The sequence below is a fragment of the Argiope bruennichi genome, chromosome 6 (assembly GCF_947563725.1).
Source record: "Argiope bruennichi chromosome 6, qqArgBrue1.1, whole genome shotgun sequence".
In the NCBI taxonomy this organism is placed as follows: Eukaryota; Metazoa; Arthropoda; class Arachnida; order Araneae; family Araneidae; genus Argiope; species Argiope bruennichi.
This window is the reverse complement of record NC_079156.1, coordinates 37,897,828-37,917,817: the sequence shown is the minus strand read 5'-3', so window position 1 is coordinate 37,917,817 and position 19,990 is coordinate 37,897,828. Positions and strand designations below refer to the sequence as shown.

The 19,990-nt window shown below is 26.3% G+C and overlaps 1 protein-coding gene across 1 annotated transcript; it reads left to right on the top strand.

Moving 5' to 3' along the window:
• The first annotated feature begins 499 nt into the window (after nt 1-499).
• On the top strand, nt 500-16,611 carry LOC129972934 (inactive peptidyl-prolyl cis-trans isomerase FKBP6-like). The gene is made up of 4 exons (XM_056087257.1): nt 500-760; nt 5,018-5,234; nt 5,534-5,664; nt 15,193-16,611. The coding sequence occupies exons 1-4, from the start codon at nt 723-725 to the stop codon at nt 16,133-16,135; spliced, it is 1,329 nt and encodes a 442-aa protein (XP_055943232.1). The 5' UTR covers nt 500-722; the 3' UTR covers nt 16,136-16,611.
• Nucleotides 16,612-19,990: the final 3,379 nt, after the last annotated feature.

Here is a 19,990-nt window from a genome sequence, read left to right as displayed (position 1 = left end):
TAACTTTGCATATACTACGTTTACTGCTGGCGCCATCTATTGGTAGAATATAGAACCAAATTAAACAATTTAAAGAAATGACATATACATTTAATTCAAATTTTTCTGAAAATGGTTTACTCCAATAACGAAATTAAATAAATAGTTTTGAAAAAAAATCAAATTTAAGAAGTAAGCTGAAATAGATAAATAAATTCAATCACACGTTACTTAAATCAGTCAATTAAGTATTAATTACAATTAATAAATTTTATATTTAATATTAAGTAATAATTGTGAATTAATAATATGATTGAAATAACAGATATTTGGAACAAATATTTAAAAATAACAATAGAAAAGTTATTTGTTAATCAAAAATTCGTGAATTATGCATCTCTACTGGTATTTGTGACTTTTTGATATCGGTTACGTAATATCCGCTCGTAAAATATTCGTCATCTCTAATTAAATTACAAATCTTCTTTGTATATTTGCTACAAAAATTAATTTTGCTATTTAGCTTTCTCGTCTGGATTCGCGCATGCTCTTAATTTCTGCGTGATCCGGATCTACGGATTCGTTTTGGATCCTTCGACTAAAGCTTTATTTATGGAACTAAGAACAGAAATGTGCAGTATTGTTTGCATATAATATTAATCGGCTATTCTTTTATTTCTCATTGACCTGTGCATCTTTAAAGCAGTAATTTTTGTAATTTAATTTACCTTTAATATTTCAAAATGTCACGACTCTTTCTTAAAAAGGAAATATCAGTGCAGTAAGTACATATTGTCCTAAACTTGTTGCTAGTTTAAAGTTTTTGCAATTGTCAAAGTGTTTTAAATACAAAATTAATATAAAATAATGTTTTTTGTAATGATCTCTAGAAATCGTGGTAAAGAATTGTCTTTTTGTATATATATATATATATATATATATATATATATATATATATATATATATATCCAGTACTTTTTAAAAATTACTCTTTCTCCGATCAAGAGTATAATATTGCCGACGTGCCATTTTTATTTCTGAAACTATAGTTCTTTGTGTATATTTTGTTATTTTGAATTGTTAGAAATGCATTTTGCGATAAATATGAAAATTTCATTGTATTGTAAGTCAAAGAAATCTTCAACTAGATCTTATGTAATATGTGTATAAATTTCATTTTCCATTGGAATTAACGTTATATAATGAAAGATCCTGTGTGCACGATATCAGAATAAATACAAAAATACAATATTTCATCGTCTTCAGAATCGAATTTTATCATTCTTGAGATCGATTAGTTTTCTTATGTCATAAATTTACAATATTTTTAATATCCTAAACATTTTGTATAAATTTATTCTTTTAACTATGTAATTAATTTTAGGTGTTTATATTTGGCATAATTTATTATTTTTTTATTTATACCTTTTCTTGTATGACTTGTGTCATTTCTATATATACTTTTGATATAATGTTGCATTTATATTTTATAATGTAAATATAAAACATTTTTAATGAAATCTGCATTATGTTACATTATCATTACTAGAGATTATGATTTTCTAATGTAAAATCTGAATTGTTCATGCTGTTGTATTTTTTCTCTTTGAAAATGAAGTGTTTAAAAAAAGTACTTTAAACTTTATACAGAGTTTAATGGCTAATATTTTTTTTAATTAAAATGTACCCCTCAAATGCTTTTTAAGAAGAACATTTATTTTAATGTAGGTGTTTTTAGTAGTTTGTGTCTTTAAAATTTTAGATAAAAATCTGTCACTGAAAGTATTTTACTATAAACTTTAATTTGGTTTGAAATTAAGTATATAATTCTATCAACCAATTAATTGTTTCTTTGTTCCCTTTAGTAATGTTGAAAGATTTAGTAAAATCAGAGATAGAATTTTTTTTTCTCTTTCTTTGTTCCTTTTATCTTATTTTCGTAATCATAAATGGCTTGGGAATTGTAATGCATTTTTTTCCCTTCTTCCACTTCAATCACATCTAGCTTTAAAATGTGGCATGAATCTACAAAATAATTTATATGTGTTGCTAAGTTCAATGCTATACTCCTCCAGTCACTACTTTATTAGTTTGTTGTTATTAATGTAGAGACAAAGTGTTTGTGTGCGTATTTTTACATAGTTGTATGTAAGGGAAATTACTTAATTATTTTTAAAAATTTATATCTGATATAAATATTTTACTAATATACTTTTGAGTTATCCTCCCATCCCCCAGTTTGGCTATTCACTTATTATATGCAGCAAAAATTATATGAAAATGCATTGGAAACTGTGAGATTTTTGCCTTAAGAATTAGGATATTGAAACTAAACTAGTAGTGAATTCCCTGATAATATCAATTAAATATTAAGAGAAAGCATTGGCCCATTTGTTTCGATAAATGCAAAATAATAAGAAAGTTACTGTCTAATATAAAATAGATTTTTCTTAAAAATCTTAATTATTGTCTTATAGCAACTATATATTTATCCATCTGTTTGGAATCTAAATGCATTATGCATTAAAAGTGGGAAAATCTATTATGGCTTCCTTTTTTACTTGGTAGTAAAATAGTTTTGCAGGACAAAAACTAAAATATTTTAAATCTATACTTATAATAAAGCTCAATGTGTGTGTGTGTTGGTGCTCTACAGGCCAAACCGTTCGACCAACAGCTACAAAATTTGTCACGTGTATACCTTGGAGGCCGAAAATGTGCACCTCGTGGTTATTTTTTTGAATTTTTAATTAAAATTCTATTTATTTAAAAAATAAGCAAAATTTTAGCGTTTTTATGCTATAACTTCCGAAAATATTACCGCACAAAAAAGATTTTTACATCAAGTTAAAGATCAAAAATTTATCTTTTAAAGGATACCAATGTTTTAACCTTAAAATTAAATTTCTATTTTTAATTAATTTTCAAATAAATATTTTAACTATATATTTCAACAATTTTTTTCGTACAAAATAAAAATAAAATTTAAGCTGCACGAGCACATTTCGCATTTATGGGGAAAAATTAGCTTTTTTCAAAGTGTTGCCATCACATTAATTAAAGCTCCATTTAAAAATAAATTAAATATTTTTGGAAATGAAATCTGCAAAAATATGATTTTCGTCACGTGTCTGTAGGAAATGAAACAAATATGAAATATTTTTTTTTTCTAAAAAATAAATTCAAGAAAAATTATTTCATTATCTTTTACATTCTCTATATTATTAATCAAATAAATCAGTTTTATTTTAAGGCAAGTTTTGTTTAATATGAACAGGATATCCATTCAAATCAGGGCCACACAGCTAATTTGTAAACATTTAGTAATAGACACTGATCTTCTAAAATGGTCTAAAGGGAAAATGATTATATTTTATGTAACTTGATCCAATAAATACTCTAATATATAACGAATTTTTGATTTTACATAAAGCTTCTGCTGTGGAAATCACGTTTAACAAAATGTTCTTGAAACACTAATATTTTAAATAAAAAGAGTTAATTTCCAATCAACTAAATCGATCACTTAAACTGGCAGATTTATGAAAATTTCAATATCACTATTCAATAAAAAAAAGGATAATTTTAGATTTTCCATCGATCGTATCAAAGAAAATACGCCAATCAGCGCGCAGGTTTCTCAAGATTAATTGGCCTAAGATTATGAAAATGTTGAGTTTTTCTAAATTTTTAACATTCAAAGCTTCATAAATCAGTCTTAGTTAATCGTGGAAAATAGAAACATTCATTCATTTATTTAAAATTTGGTGTGTCCAGAATATTTCTCAGAATATGATACCTTAGTGCATAAAATTTAGACTTCATAATTGTTGAAATATATTTATAGGCCGGAACAAAATATTATTATTGATTTCATTTCAATCCTTTTGAAAGCAAAACTAAAAACTTAATTTTATGCTGAATCTGAGAAATTTTTGTTGAATTATTCTTTGAAATATTACACAAATTATGAAAAATATTTTGTAGTTCACATAAGACTTAAATACCGAACGATTCTGTTTGCAGTACTCGTATTCAATAATAATAATAATAAATAAATAAATAACAACAAAAATGATAAATAAAATAAAACGCTTGGTTTCATTAAAAAATATCTTTATATTAAAGCAAAATATATATAGTAAATTGAACGAAACGATCTAAACAACAGTATAAATTTGGTATGACTATCAAAATTTGAAGATTAAAAATGTTTTGTTTGAGAAGCTATTAAGAGACAAGTTACTTAAAATATTTAATTGAAAAGTGTAGCAAGGGGTAATACTGGTGAACCAGCTGGTCGCCAAAGGCGACTAGTTATAGTATAGTAATAAAGCTGAAATGTTTTTTCCAATTATTATAAAAAATATTGTAATGATGAAAAAAATCAACATAATGCTGGAATATATATTTTTAAAAATTATGTGTAATTGTGTGTTTGAAAGTCAAATTATCAGAAACCCTAATGAATCAACTTTTTCTTAATGAGTCATGTGTTTTTCTTCTAAATCAATATTAATTGTGCATTTTGTCTTCTAATTATGCTTTGCTTAGATATCATTTAACCTATTTATACTGGTCATTTAATTTAAACCAAAACTTTCTGTAAATTTCTTTGAAATTATATTAAAAAATACTAAGATTAAATTAATGTGATGATGTATGAGTGTGTGTGGAATTTCATTTTACTTCAGTTATATAATCATTTATAAATTTTGAAAAATTACCAAACCTTTACGATATGTAATTTTATATAATATTATATATAAAGATTAAAATTTTAAAATAATGTTCACTTAGTGGGTGATATGAAGTTAAAAGTTTTTCGGGCGTGTGAAAATATTGTTGAATCCTTCATCAAAAAAAAAAAAAAACACAAAAAAAACAATGTAAATGTATTTAGTTTTGCCATACAAGGTAAGCATAACTAGCTTGGAAATAAAATTCTGGATGCAAACAGTTTAAATATTATTCACATAATCAATGTGGTTTCTAATTCTTGTATTTAATGATAACATTATGCTATTTTAATTTACAGGGATTTAGAAAAAGGTGTAGAATTTGAAGTTGATGAAGAAGACAATAATTCTTCTGATGATAATTTTGATGACGTTACGTTTGATAAAGATTGTGAACTTTTAGCTGAGTATGATGATTCTGTGAAACCAAGATTTGTTACTGGCGTCAATGTTCCTTTCAGTCATTTAAAAACCAGAATGACACCTATTACTGAGGATGGTTTAGTTTTAAAAGAGGTATAGTTTTCCTATCCCTGCTCAAAATTTATTATTTTGTTTATAGAAATATAGAGAATTTTTGTATTATGTTGAAACAGTTTTGATGTTTATAATCTCTTAATATATATACACTTTTTTGAATAATATTATTGTTAGCTAATTCTCTGTTTAAATTGAATGAATTAATTTAAATCTTTGAACTAGAATAGGGGTCAACTATGATTCACTAGTTTTATGAAGCTGTTTTCTTTCTCTCTCTATCTCTCTTTATGTGTGTGTGCGTGTAAATTATCAAAATATGTACATCCTTTCTCAAGGTTTTGAAACAAGGTGTTGGTGGTCCAATTCCTGAAAAATCCATAGTTTATATTCATTATGATGCTTTCTTGGAAGGAAGGACGGAAACGTTTGATTCTACCCGTCTTAGAGATAAACCTTTCAAGTTTCTGTAAGTTGATGTTTTTTTTGGGGGGGGGGTGTCAATTTTTTCCCCATGTTATGAAAGGGTTATATTAGTTTTAAATAGAATATAAAGTGACTATTACTAGAAATTGTGATATTAGTCACAATTAGCATTCCTTTTTATTCAATTACTAGTGAATGAGAACTGTTTTAGTGATAAGTGCATTATTAATAATTGTCTAAAATGAGTTTTCAACTCATATAAGTTTTTATAACATTAAAGAAAATGAAATATTAAATTTAAAATTTTTATTCTTCATTACAAAATATTACATTTCAATTATAAATTATTGTGGCAGTAGTTGTGGTTTCTCTGCTGCACCTTGTATTAGATATTATGGGTTATTTATCAAGTGAGATTAATCAAAGAAATTTTTGAAATAAACATGTTTTATTATACTAATATTTGTATTTAAATTAAAAACTTATCAAATGTATAGTTAAATATTTTTTTAAAATTATTCTGCTTATCATGATAATTTCTTAATGAATATTTTGAAAGCTCTGCAAGGTTTCTTTGATTATTTTACTCATGGGACTTTATCAGTTTACTTTGTCCTTTGATTATATAATGCTACAGTTGAGAAATAGATTTAAAGGTCTGGGAAAAGTAATCAACTTTCCTTAACATTAAGAAAATTGTTGATTGCGATTAGAATGTTGATATATGAAATTTTGATGAATTCTCATTCATGCTGTTTCAGTTAATTAAAAGATATGCTCATAATTTTGAATTATTTCCTGATCTCTAATTGAAATAGATGCTGAACTTTTTTCTTAATTGCTGCATATGTTCATTATATCCATTTGATTAGAGACATTTAAACAGTTTTCTTTGGAAACTTAATCCTTTGATATACTGTAAGTTTTGATTTTGATTTGATTGTTTTTTTTATGGCGCAAGGGCCAATACTGGCCAAGCTGTGCCAAACTCGAGTTAACTTAAAATTCAAAAAATATACTCATTACAGTAAGGAGATGTAAAGTTAAAATAACAAACTGAAAATAGAATTTTAGATATTATGCATGAACTTGATGTCAAGTAAAAATGAAAATACATTAATATGGAAAGGTTCGCCAATTATATCAAAAATTTGGATAATCACTGCCGAAATATTTTACTCTTAGAAAGCGGTATTTAGGGCATTCACAAATGATATGCCAAACTGAAATTATACTATTACATTTTGCACAAATTGGAGCTGTGTCTGAATGAAGTAAATGTTTGTGAGTAAAATGAGTATGACCTATGCGAAGCCTTGTTAACACAACACTCATTCTACGGCTGAAAGAGTCATTCTTAAACCCAGAAATAAATGGTTGGATGGAATGCAATTTATTACCAAGTTGCAAATCCCAAGTACTCTGCCATATATGAAGTGAACAATGCTTTAAAATTTGAACTAAGTCTTGAAACGGAACAAAGGTTTCTTCATTTGAATTAGCTGTTTTTGTGGTAACATCAGCTTGATCGTTCCCAGGAATCCAACAAAATAGAATATTAAAATTATGATCCAGCAATTTAAAATATAGTTTTACTGTACTGAGCACCAAAGGATGGCTTTGTCTGGATGAGTTCAAAATTGCTTCAATTGAACTTTTTGAATCAGTATATATGATCCAATCTTTCTTTGATAATAGTCTTATCGCTCTTAAATGGCAAAAATCTCCGAGGTAAAAACAGAACACTGTTTGTTTAGCTTCCTGGAAAGTACAGTGTGGTCAAATATTACAGCTGAGCCAACATGGTCACCGATTTTGGAACCATCTGTAAAAGCAGTGCCGTATTTTTCAAACGATTGCCTATGATCACAAAAAATTTGTAAGTAAACAGATGGTGCAGTTGTAGATTTTGGCAACTTATTAAAATCATCGACAGCAAGAATGCTTTTGCATGTCCAAGGGGTAACTTCGTCTTCTTTAGTTAAAATGTCAATGTTCTTTAGGTTAAAACTATCTAAAACAGTTCGGATTCTAAAACCAAGTAATGGAATAAATGAAATCTTTTTCTCATATATCTTTCCATAAATCGGATTCACGATTCTGTCATATAAAGGATGTGATGGATTCTGATTTATTTTAAAAGTATTTGAGAGAAAATTTCTGGCATCATAATTGTAAACCTGGTTCTTTTGTTATTATGTATAAGCTTTGAACAGAAGTTCTAAAAGCCCCTGATGCAAGTCGAAATGCCTGATGATGTATTGCGTCAAGCTGCTGCAGAATAGACTTTGCTGCTGAGTCGTAAATCACGCTACCATAGTCTAATTTTGATAAAATCACACTTTCGTAAATTTTTAATAGAGTTGAAGTATTGCAACCCCACGTTGTATTTGACAAAACTTTAAGAATATTTAAAGACTGAGCACATTTTTTCTTTAGATGAAGAATATGAGAATGGAATGTTAGTTTAGAATCAAATAAGAGGCCTAAAAATTTAAAGACCGACACGACGGGAATGGCTGTGCCTTTTAACTGAGTTTCTGGATCGGCCACAAACGACAAAAATGAGTGCATTTTGTTTTTTGAGTAGAAAGAACGAAGCCGTTTTTATCGGACCATTCCGTTATAGATTTGACAGCAGCTTGCAATTGTTGTTCGATAAAGGGCATGTGAGTACTTGAGCAATGGATTTGAAAATCGTCGACAAATAATAACCCATGAACATATGGTGGAAGTTTTTCCATAATTCCATTAATTTTAATAATAAGTAAAACAACACTTAAAATACTACCTTGCGGTACCCCTTCATTTTGAATAAAATCGTCAGATAAAACATCATTAATACGAACGTTAAAAATTCTTTTCTGAAGAAATTTTTGAATAAAAATTGGCAATTTTCCACAAAAACTCATATCATGTAAATTTTTTTAAATGCCATGCCGCCAAGTATGATCATATGCTTTCTCCATGTCCAAAAAAATAGATACTAGATGTTTTTTTTTTGTAATTAAAGCTTCTCTGATGGCCGTTTCCAGGATTAGTATGTTATCTAAAGTACTGTGATCATGTCTGAATCTACTCTGAAATTTAGAGAGCAAATTCTTCTCTTCCAGAACATGGATTAATCTAGCATTGATCTTTCTTTCCAGAGTCTTACACAGGCAACTGGTAAGGGCTATAGGCCTGTAGCTTGATGGAAGCTCGGGATTTTTACCAGGTTTTAGAATGGGAATAATCGTTGCTCGATTCCAGGACATTGGGAAAACATGCTCATTCCATATTCTATTGAATAAAATTAGAAGCGAATTTAACGAATTGGAACTCAAATTTTTTATCATGTCATGATGAATGCCATCATGTCCAGGTGCTGTAGGATGCGAGTTCTGCAATGCTCGCTTAAGTTCATGAAGCTGAAAATCAATATTATAAGCATATGACGCTAAGGTATTAAAATCTATTTTTCTTGTTGTTTTTTTATTGGTAATAAAACTTTGAGGATACGATTCTTCACTGGCTACATTAGCAAAAGCTCTACCCAATGTATTCGCTATATCTTTTGTATCAGTGATGGAATTTCCATTGCTGTGTAAGAATGAAATTTTCTGATATGATTTATTGTTCCCTAAAATTTTCCTAACCTTTTCCCACATGCGCTTGGAAGACAAATGTCCATGGATGGAACTAACATATTTTTGAAAGGAGTTAAACTGACTCTGGCGTCTAATTCTTCTAAAAAATGATTTAGATTTTTTAAAGGCAATAAAATTTGGGGTGGTAGGATATCTTCTGAATTTATCCCAAGCCTTCCTTTGTGCTTTTTTAGCAGCAGCGCATTTTTCATTCCACCAGGGTTTGTAAAACCTTGGCAAATTTCCAGAGGATTTCGGAATGGCTATTTCAGCAGCTTTTATCAAGCATTTTGTTATTGAATCTACTGCATTATCAATATTTGGCATTTTTACTATATCTTCTGTAAGTTCAGAATGAGACTTAAAAAGTTGCCAGACGGTAAACACGTTGGGTTTTATCGCTGTCCTTGAGAAACAAGAAGAAAACAGCGGCGACAGCTTCTCATAGAGAGCTCCCTCACTTACCATCAAAGGATGGAAGAATGAAGAAAACAGAAGGGAAAGGGGGGATTTAAAGAGAGAAGGGGGAAAAGAAGAGAAAAGGGATAGGGGAGAGTAGGTAGAAAGAAGATAGAGTAAAGATCCCTGGGTACCTCGGGATTGGGACACCCGTACCCACCTAAAGAAGGTGAGCCCCTGAGGGGATACTGTAAGTGCTTGTGATCATACTTATTTAATATACAAAAAATGTACATATATAATATCACATCTATAACATGATTATTGCTATTTAAGAATAAACATATTTATTTATTTATCTCAGGAAGTAGTAGATTGAATGAAATATATATATATATATAATATGCTTTACTGAATGATTTTATTATTTTGTTAATTACTTTGTATGTTAAAGAAGCTTCTTGTATTGAATTACAAAATATATTAAATATTGTGTTAAACAATTTTTTAAACTGTATAATAAAAAGTCTTAGTGAAAGATGTTTTGAATTTGTATCAAATTCTTAATTAATTTATCCATATACTGTATGTGTATTGAACTTTTAAATTTAAGTCATGTCATGTAGATGTCATAATTCAATACAAAATTACTTGAAATCCAAAAATATTTTGAGATGTTCCATGTAATTTAGTTAAATAAATAAACTGAAAAAAAAGTATTATAACCAAAAAGTATTGTTATATTTAAAAAATAAAGAAAATTAAATAATAATTTGACTAACTAATTAAGATATAAAAGAGTATAGTTTTTTTTATTTTTTTTAACTTACTCTAGAAAATTATTGTGATCTTACTTTACAATCTAAAATAAGATTATGTATTTTAATTTAATTAATATTGAATGTATAAATAAGATCCATTCTTTTTTACTTTCTTCTATGCAAGGATTGCATATAATCATCTGAAAAAATTCAGCTTCCAATTTTTTTAAAATTATTATTATTATTATTTTGAATCTTTACTTTTTAGATGTTTTTATGCCCAAAAAAAAAAAATACTTTAAAAATTATATATTTAAACATAACCAAAATGTTTTGAACTATTAGATGTCTTTCCATCTAATTTTTAGATTTATTTCAAATTTTGTATTAAATCCATTAGTAGATTAGAGTATTACAACTAAGAAGATATTGATATAATTTACAGTTGTAGAAATTGAAAGGAAATTTTAAAAATAGTAAATTTGAAATAAGTAAAGCTGATTTATGGAAAAATAATTCAATAGATTAAAACTTTTCGAAAATGTCTCCTAATTTTCAGGCAGCTATGAAACAGGTGCAAATAAAAGAAAAATATAACATTGTGCATTATAATTATGATAAATGAATGGAAAGAAAATCAGTATTTAAATAAAACATTCGTGTTTCTGAATATTTCCAATTACTCTTTCATCATTTAGCTTTATTATGAAATTTGAATTTAATTTTTTTTAAATAAAATGCATAATAAAAAAATGGTTTATTAAAGATAAGTATAGATTTAAAAACTATCAATAAAGTTAATCTTTATCTCATAAACAAAATAAAATGATTCCTCAAAAAAAATCTAATAATTTAAATGAGTGTCATTTTTTTAGCAATTCAAAATAGTACATATTTGAAAATAAAAAAAAAGCACATGAATGATTAAAAAAAAAGAAAATACTTTAAAATTTTGTTAAAATGTAATAAAAGCTCATTATCTATTCTAGTCATATAAACTGAAATAAATCTGAGTAAAACATATATCATTTCCCAACCTATTTTATCATCAACATTGCCATGTCTTGAATTCAATATTCTGACACATTTCTCTCACATAAATTTGAATAGTGAAAATACTAGCATTCCAATAACAACTATGCCCCCTTCCGAAGTGATGCATCCTAGTCTAATTGGAAGATACTTCCAAAACTGATTCTCAAACATCATGAAAATTTATGTAGCGATCAAATGGTAAATGAACTGTTTTATCATTAAAAATAATCTTTATCTTAAATACAGAATAATATAATTTAATAAGAAATAAATTATGAAATTGGAAAAGAGCAATTTTTAAAGATATAAAAATCAAAAAATTATGCATTTTTAAAAATATAAAAGTACATATTATCGAAAAGCATTTAAATTAAAAAGAAAACACTCCCAACATACATTCTTATGATATACAAAGTGATGCCATGAAATATTGTCCCAACTGATCCTCGATTATTATGAAAATTTGATAAGAATCAAATATTTGATTAATGCCGATTGGTATCAAATGCTATAACTAGCTTTAAAAGGAGGTAGAAATTCTAAATAATATAATTTCATAAAAACAGTGACTGCTGTGATAGTTACCTTGGGGGTGATTACTTTTTTATGCCCATTCCTTTGTTCCTGGAAAGAGGGAAGTGGTTATATTCATAAAAATGCATTTATACAATATTATTTGCGTATATGTAATTATTTCACATATGTTATTATTTATGTAAAAATTACATGTTAGTGTGCAACATATGTTATCACATGTTTAGACAAGATTTTGTAGCTGGCAATAAAGCTTTCATATACAGCACTGAAAAATTGATACCAAATTCTTTTAAGTATTTTCAAGGATCTGGGTAACCTTTTGATTTGAGGGTGGGGGGGGAATCTATTTCATCTTCTATTCTTCATAGATTTAGATTATATTTAGTGTCATACAAATACTAAGCTTTTACATTTGCTTACATCTTGAATAGAGAATGTGATGGATGTCAGTAATAGTTTGATTTTTAGCAAAAAAATTTTCATGGAAAGTCACTTGTCAAATCTTAGCCATATTTAGTTATTAATAATCTGCACTGCTCTACGAGATGTAATATTTTTATTGCTTACTAGCCGCCTTTGGCGACCAGCCGGTTCACCAATCTTAATGTTTATTAAAATTTTAATAATTAAATAATTTATGCAATTCCTAGTTTAATAGCTTCTTCATCAAAATATTTTAAAACTTCAAATTTTGATAGTCATATAATTCTCTCATAATATTATAAACGCCTTCAGTCATAACGTAATATGTATCTCTCTAATTTTCTGTCAGTTCCCGTAGAATTTATACTATAAATTAAAGTGGAAAGGATTAATCTGCATGTAATATAATAATATTTTTTACTGAAATAAAGGTTTTTTTTTTGTAATATGATTACTGAAAACAGTCACTGAGTGTTTAAACTTTATGGGCACTAAAGAATATCTTTCCTAATTTATGTAATATTTCAAGAATTTGTCAACAAAATGTTCTCAGATTCATTATGACCAGAACGATTAATTAACAATGTTTAATTTTAAATGCATCAAACACTAAGAAAATAAAACGAATCGTTTAAAATAATCGGTTGAAAACAGGTTAAAAAAAACTACTTAAAAAACAATGTACTTAAAACTGTAAACGTATACAAAAAAATATATAACTAACATAAATACAATTTTAATACAAAAACATGCAACTAACCTAAAAATAATTTAAATTATCCGTTGATAATGGTTGTCATGTCGACAATCAGAACACAATGCGCATGCGTGACTTTTTCTACGCCAGTTGGGGTAACGCTATGTAGATTAGAAATTTTTAATTTCCTTTATTCTGTTTTATTTTTATTCAAAAGTACTTAAGAATGAATCTGAAAGATCGATTCATTAACAATGTTTCATTTTAAATGCATCAAACATTAAGAAAATAAATAGAATCGTTTCAAATAATCAGTCGAAAAATCTTAAGGCTAGCCTCATGACTGTTGGAGAAAAAAACTGAAGCCGTACTCATTTGGCGGTGGGGAAAATGAAAAGATTTTTTTGGCGGGAAAGTTAGTTTTTAATTAATAATTAAAATTCTAATTAAAAATTCAATAAAAGGGCTATCCTATCTTTTAAGTTAGATCAAACTGCACACGGTGTGCAAATTTGATTAAAATCGGTTAAGTAGTTTAGGAGTCCATCGCGGACAAACAACGTGACACGTAATTTATATATATTAAGATTAAATAGTTTCATTTTCATATGTAGCTTAACAAAACTTTTTATATACTCGGATGGGTCTTATTCCCTAAGCTACCTAGAGCAATAGTACAAAGAGAGCAAATACCTGTTTAAACAATTAAAACATTAAAGATATTTATGTGAGGTTGCATTGGATTAAGATTTTTCAAAGCTTCCTAACAAAAATTGATAGAAAAAATTTATTTTCATTTAAATCGATTTTTATCATGAATTTAGCTTTATGCTTTATAATATATATGCATATATAAATTCTTCAAATGCACTTCAAAATTTAGTTGTATACAAACTTGAAATTAAAAGAACATTACTTTAAAAAAAAAGCAATGTTCAAGCATATCTACTGTGAATCTCAAAATCAAATAAATGATTTTTTTTTAATGAAAGTAATATTTTCTACTAATTGGATAATTCTTAAATAAAACTATTAAAAATTATTCCAAAAAATTTCTTTTATTATTGTTTTGGAAAGATATATCATCTTTTTTTTCCAAAATATTGTTTATTTTATTTTTTATAAATCATAAATAAAATCAACATATACATCAAATCGGCAAAGCACTAGTTATAATCTTGCAATTTATACAGATTTGCATTCTACAAGTCTTTACAACTACACGACCAATTGCCCTACAGCTACCAAATTTGACACATTCGGATGTACCTTGGAGAAAAGAGATCATTTAATTTAGAGTGATTTACTATATTTTACTTATATATTTATTATGAAATTTTAGTTAAAAATGAAGTTGAACTTTAGCATTTCTCTACGCTAAATCCAAAAATATTGTTACAAAAAAAAAAAATTTGTGCCATTTCAAAATATAGAAATTTTCCTTTTTAATAATATGAATTTAATAGATGTGCAAATATTTTCAGAATTTTGGTAATTTCTTTTTAATTTTTGTGTCCAATTTCCAATAATATATTGCATTGTTGCCTTGAATTCAAATATTTTCATTGTTTTGTCAGATATTTAATCGTGTAGTTTTCAAGACAAATAAAAAAAAAAAAATCAAGTATTTTGAAAATTAGAATTTAGCTGAACCAGACATTTATGGTTTAATGGTTCTATGATGTCATGAGATTGGTCTCTTATTAGAGATGTTTATTTACACAATAAATGACAAGAGAATTAAAATGACACAGCTTTATTTCAGACTGACAAAATCTTCGACATGAAATTATATCCAAACAATTTATCTGGAAGCAAATATGACCCAGTATTCTCAGCAAACCAGTTGGTCATTTAAGGCATTTAGTAAGAAAAATTGATTTCTAGGCTTCATTTCAATCAAATTTTTTAAAATCTGTTTTATTTATGTAATCTATTTGTTTATGAATCCCGCATTTGTTTTAATAAGACAAGTATTCCTTATTATTTATATATATAATATGTTTAATTCTTTCTCACTTACTCTCTTGCACTGAGCATCATAAAATGTACTTTTTATTCATTTAATAGCTTGTTCATTTCATTATAAGGTTTGGTGATGGAAGACTGCTTCCTGGATTAGAAATTGGTATTCAAACTATGAAAACAGATGAACTATCTAGAATACTGGTCAGCTCAAAATATGCTTTTGGACCAATGGGATGTCCACCTCGAATTCCTCCAAATGCTGAACTTTTATATGAAGTACAAGTATTGAAATTTACTCCTGGTAAGGATGCAGTGGAGTTTGAAGAAATGGCACCTGAAGACCAGAAAAAGGCTCCCTTTGAAAAAATTGTAGGCGTTTATCAATGTGATAATAAGTTGGCAAATGAATTGTTTCATAAAAAAATGTTCAAACCAGCTATTGCTCGTTATCGGCGCATAGTAACATTACTTGAAGAAGTCTCAGTAGCCAATGAAGAAGAGGATGAGCAACGTAAGGGATATCTGCTCAAGTTATATTTAAATCTTGCCCAATGTTACTTGAACATACAGAATCCCAAAAAAGCTATAATTTATGCAGATTTGGCTCTAAAAATTGACCCCAGTAACCCAAAAGGTTTATATCGAATGGGTAAAGCATCATATTTGACAGGCAACTATGAAAGAGCTGAACATTATTTCTGCAAGGCAAAAAAATACAAACCCTATGAAAATTGTATAAATATGGCAATCAAAGAACTGGAGAAAAAGCGCAAGGCACATCTCGATTGGGAAAAGATGTTTTGCAGACGAATGTTAGGATCTGAAGAAGAAAATGGAAAGCCTTTCCAATTGGAAGAACCTCCAGAGTTTGTAGACATTATTGATAAAGAGATCAATAAATTTGTTGAATCAGATGAACAAGAATTACATTTCCAACCAACTTACACTGAAAGCCAATTAGATGTAGTCAAGTTTCTTGCCCAGACATATAATTTAGCCTATGTTTCAAAAATTATGAATGGTGTGAAGATCAACAAAGTTGTGAAAAAGGCATGTTTGAATTAAATACTTGTATTATTCTAACAGTATTCTATTATGATAATCTTAAAATGGATACTGTTGTACATGCAACAAAATTTTTCGTACATTTTTTCTTTTTTTTAATCAGTATTGTATCATTAAACTTTTCTTTGGTCTTTCATTTTTCAACTTGTAAATTATTTTGTATCATAAATCATTTTATTTTAAGACTTTGAAGCATTTGTTAGTTTTGGAAAGTTGTTTTTTGTCCCACTTATTTGAATGTGATTTTCATTTCAAAGGATGTGTATATAGTTTCAAGTTGGAGTATATCGTAAAAATACAAGTATGACAATTTTTTTTTATCCTGTGAACAGAAATATCACTTAAATTTTTAAAAGTTTTTCAACTAATTATCAACATAATAAAAATATGTGCATTTATTTCTTTCGCATATTGATTTTGTAAGTTTTCATTTTTGAAAAATGGATAAATCTTTTATGATATCTTTAATATGAAAAATCTAACATTTATTGGGTTACTGTTTATTTTATTGGTCTGAAGTGAGTTAAACTTCTAGATTTAATTTTATAATTTTTTCAAGAATTAAATTTTTTTCTTCCTTTGTTTGTCATTTTATTTCTCTCAATTTTTTTTGTGTTTTTTTACTAGTTTTGTTCTTGTGTATTTTTGCTACATTAAGTTACTTGTGTATTTTTTTATTGTGAAAAGTTGCATAATTAAAAGCATTTTGATAATGAAGATTTGTTTGTGATCAATATTTTCTGATATACATTTTTGTTCAGGGAAAAAATATGTTCATGTAGTGCATAAAATTTACTTTTTGATATTTCTCATTTAAGAATTTAAAAGAAAAAAAAATACATGTTATACATTTTAGTTTTTTATAGATTTACACATTTTAAAGCAAAATTATAAATATTACAACTTGGCATCTTAATAAATTATATTTGTATATTTTTAAAAACAGAATTTTGTCTCAATATATTAGACTGTCAGTGTAATTCAAAGAATTTAATATGTCATAACAATTATAGTATCAAGTATGTTAACAAGGCATTTTACTATTTATCATGGGAATATGTTTTAAAAATCTATTACCTTCCTTTATGAATAGTATATTTTGTATATGTTAATTTTGGCATACTTAAAAATGCATATAAATATTAAAAAATTCAAAACATTAATATTTTCTTAGTTCAATTTAAAAAATAATAATTTTTAGCTGATTAATAATCAAAACAAAAATATAATTGTTTAAAAATGTATGGAATGGACATTAATTTTTTTTTTAAATAAATAGCACCTTTAATGAAGCAGGCATGTTTACAGAATGCAAGAAATTTTTATCTTATTGAAATTCCAGTTTTATGATGCTGTGTAATGAAAACTAAAGTGAAGGGATTAAATAATTGTATCTAAAGCAAATGAATATTGTTTAAATAATATTTGAAACTTTTTTTTTCAATTGTGAAGTCATGTAAGTCTAAAAAGTGATTTACATTTTGGGTAACATCTTTCATTAATTAAATATTGCATTCATAACCCAAAATAAATACCTGATATATGCAGTATTTTATAAGGTTTTTTTAATGACTTGCTTTTGAAATTGTCATTAGAACCTTTCTGAATAATTCTTTCATTTAATCCTTACTCTAAATTCATTATATGGCTGTATATAAATTCCTTCGTAAAATATACTTTAAGAAGTAGATATACTTTAAGAAAGCTTTATACAAATTTGATGTACTACTAATCACAAAATGGCTTTATTATTCTTCAAAAATGAATAAATTTATAGATTGAGCATTGTAAATGGATTCAATAATGTAATCATTGTGTTTAATTTAAAAATAAAATATGTAATGCTTATTCTTATTTTTAAACATTGCATCAAAATTATAAGTATGTAAAATGTTTTGTAGTAAATATTTAGATGACACCAGTTCGATCAATTTTTGAAATTGTTTATATTGTCTACAAATGTAAAACTGCAAAAACTATGTATTAAATTTGGCTTGATTTATGATCTGTAATAAAACTGACAAGAAAGCGCTAGTGCAGCATTTTATAAGGGTTCTTGTAGCTAGATAACCCATTTCTCAAATTAACTAAATTCTCAAATTAGTAAAACCTTTTCTTAAAAATTAAAAACAGAAAATCAAAGTACTAGAAATAAAATAAGACTTTCTCAGACAACTTTTTTTTAAAATTTGGTTAAGTTTTAAAAGAAACAGCATGCACATATTTGTTTCAATTTTATTAAGTTATTTACAAAGAAAGTTCATGATTTTTAAAGTGTGTTTTTTTTTTTATACAAAAAACATTCAAAAAGTACATTTCTTTTTACAAATAACTGCAGGAAAATCGCATTTCTATTTGATTTTATGACAACAGTGAAAATAGAAACAAACTACCAAAATTAAAAATTCATCATCTGGCTCATTTATACTCTACAATAAGAACACTTATTCCATAGGTGTAAAGTAAATATAAAAGTAGTTCTAATACAAAAATAAAGGTGTATTGAAAGGTAAACAATAACCTTACAGGTAAGTCAAAGTGAAGATTTCTCAGAGTACTAAAATAAGTTTACAGAACTATTTCCCACAAAAATTCTGAATTCACATTAATAGCCATATATTAAAAACTGGCACAAATATGTATGCATAATAATGACCTTTCTAAAGAACATCAAACGTTTCTAAAGAACATTGAACGTTAACTGTACATTTTGAGAAATTTTATCCATAAATTTTAAGAAAAAAGAAATTTTGTGAATCTTTATTTAACAAAAATGAAACAATAGGTGTTCATTTTATAAATAATTAAAATGATTAATTATGAAATAATTATCAACACAACAGCATTATCACTTTAAAAATTCTTTAAACTGCATGATATTGAAACACTTGAATAAAATTAATTGATTTGCATAATGAGATTATATTTTAAACAAGACAGTAGCTGCACACAAATGTAAATTTTTATACAACATGTACATAATTCCTCACTGTATACAACTTAATACATAGCATAGACAAAATATATAGAAAAATATTTTTCAGATATTTATGATTTCATAGATAATTTTAGATGTATACATCTTTGCATAGATTTTTTACAATTTTAAACACAGAATTAAAGATGCAAGTTAATTGTCATCACATCAAATCTCAATTCAATTATGCATATTGCTTTTAGCATATATTTAAAACTTATAATAGTAACTATTTTTTTGAAGAGTCAATCCAAAGTATATTCTTGCATAATGAGATTTGGGTTTCAAGTTTTATTATTAAAAAAAGTATATAAATACGTAATGAGAATTATTAAATTAATTTTATAATGCATAATGTCTTATCAGATAGCAACAATTTAATTAAGAGTGACATATTTTTATTTGCATTTCAATAATAATGATTCTTATAGGTTAAATAGAAAAAAATAATAATAAAAATGCAAACATTTTCTTTCAATGAAAAATGTTAAACTAATGCACTTTATATATATATATTTTTTTATTATTATTTCCTTGTATTTTTGTATACAATGGATGCATTCAAATATTTATATATTATAAAAAAGACAAAAATCCATGCATTGCAGGCTTAATAATGTTTTCATAATCTAGTCATTGCTATAGAGGATGAAAAAAATAGCAGAAAATTGAACTGTACTATATATTTATTTTTAAGAAATAGTTTACAGCCAATTGCAACATTTTTTTTTTTTTAAATATTAAATTTCTGGTAAGAAAAATGTTTTAAAAAATGAGTTTTTTTTTGTTGTATTAATAATAAGATAATTAATAACCTATAAATGTAACAAAATGTTACAAATGACATTTGAATATAATAATTAATTTTAATATGTGTA

What these genes read in the sequence shown, in the direction of transcription:
- LOC129972934 (XM_056087257.1), top strand. Translation starts at nt 723, where the DNA reads ATGTCACGACTCTTTCTTAAAAAGGAAATATCAGTGCA. An exon ending in AAAAAGGAAATATCAGTGCA is followed by an intron (nt 761 to 5,017) that starts GTAAGTACATAT and finishes TTTAATTTACAG; the next exon opens with GGATTTAGAAAAAGGTGTAG. An exon ending in ATGGTTTAGTTTTAAAAGAG is followed by an intron (nt 5,235 to 5,533) that starts GTATAGTTTTCC and finishes TCCTTTCTCAAG; the next exon opens with GTTTTGAAACAAGGTGTTGG.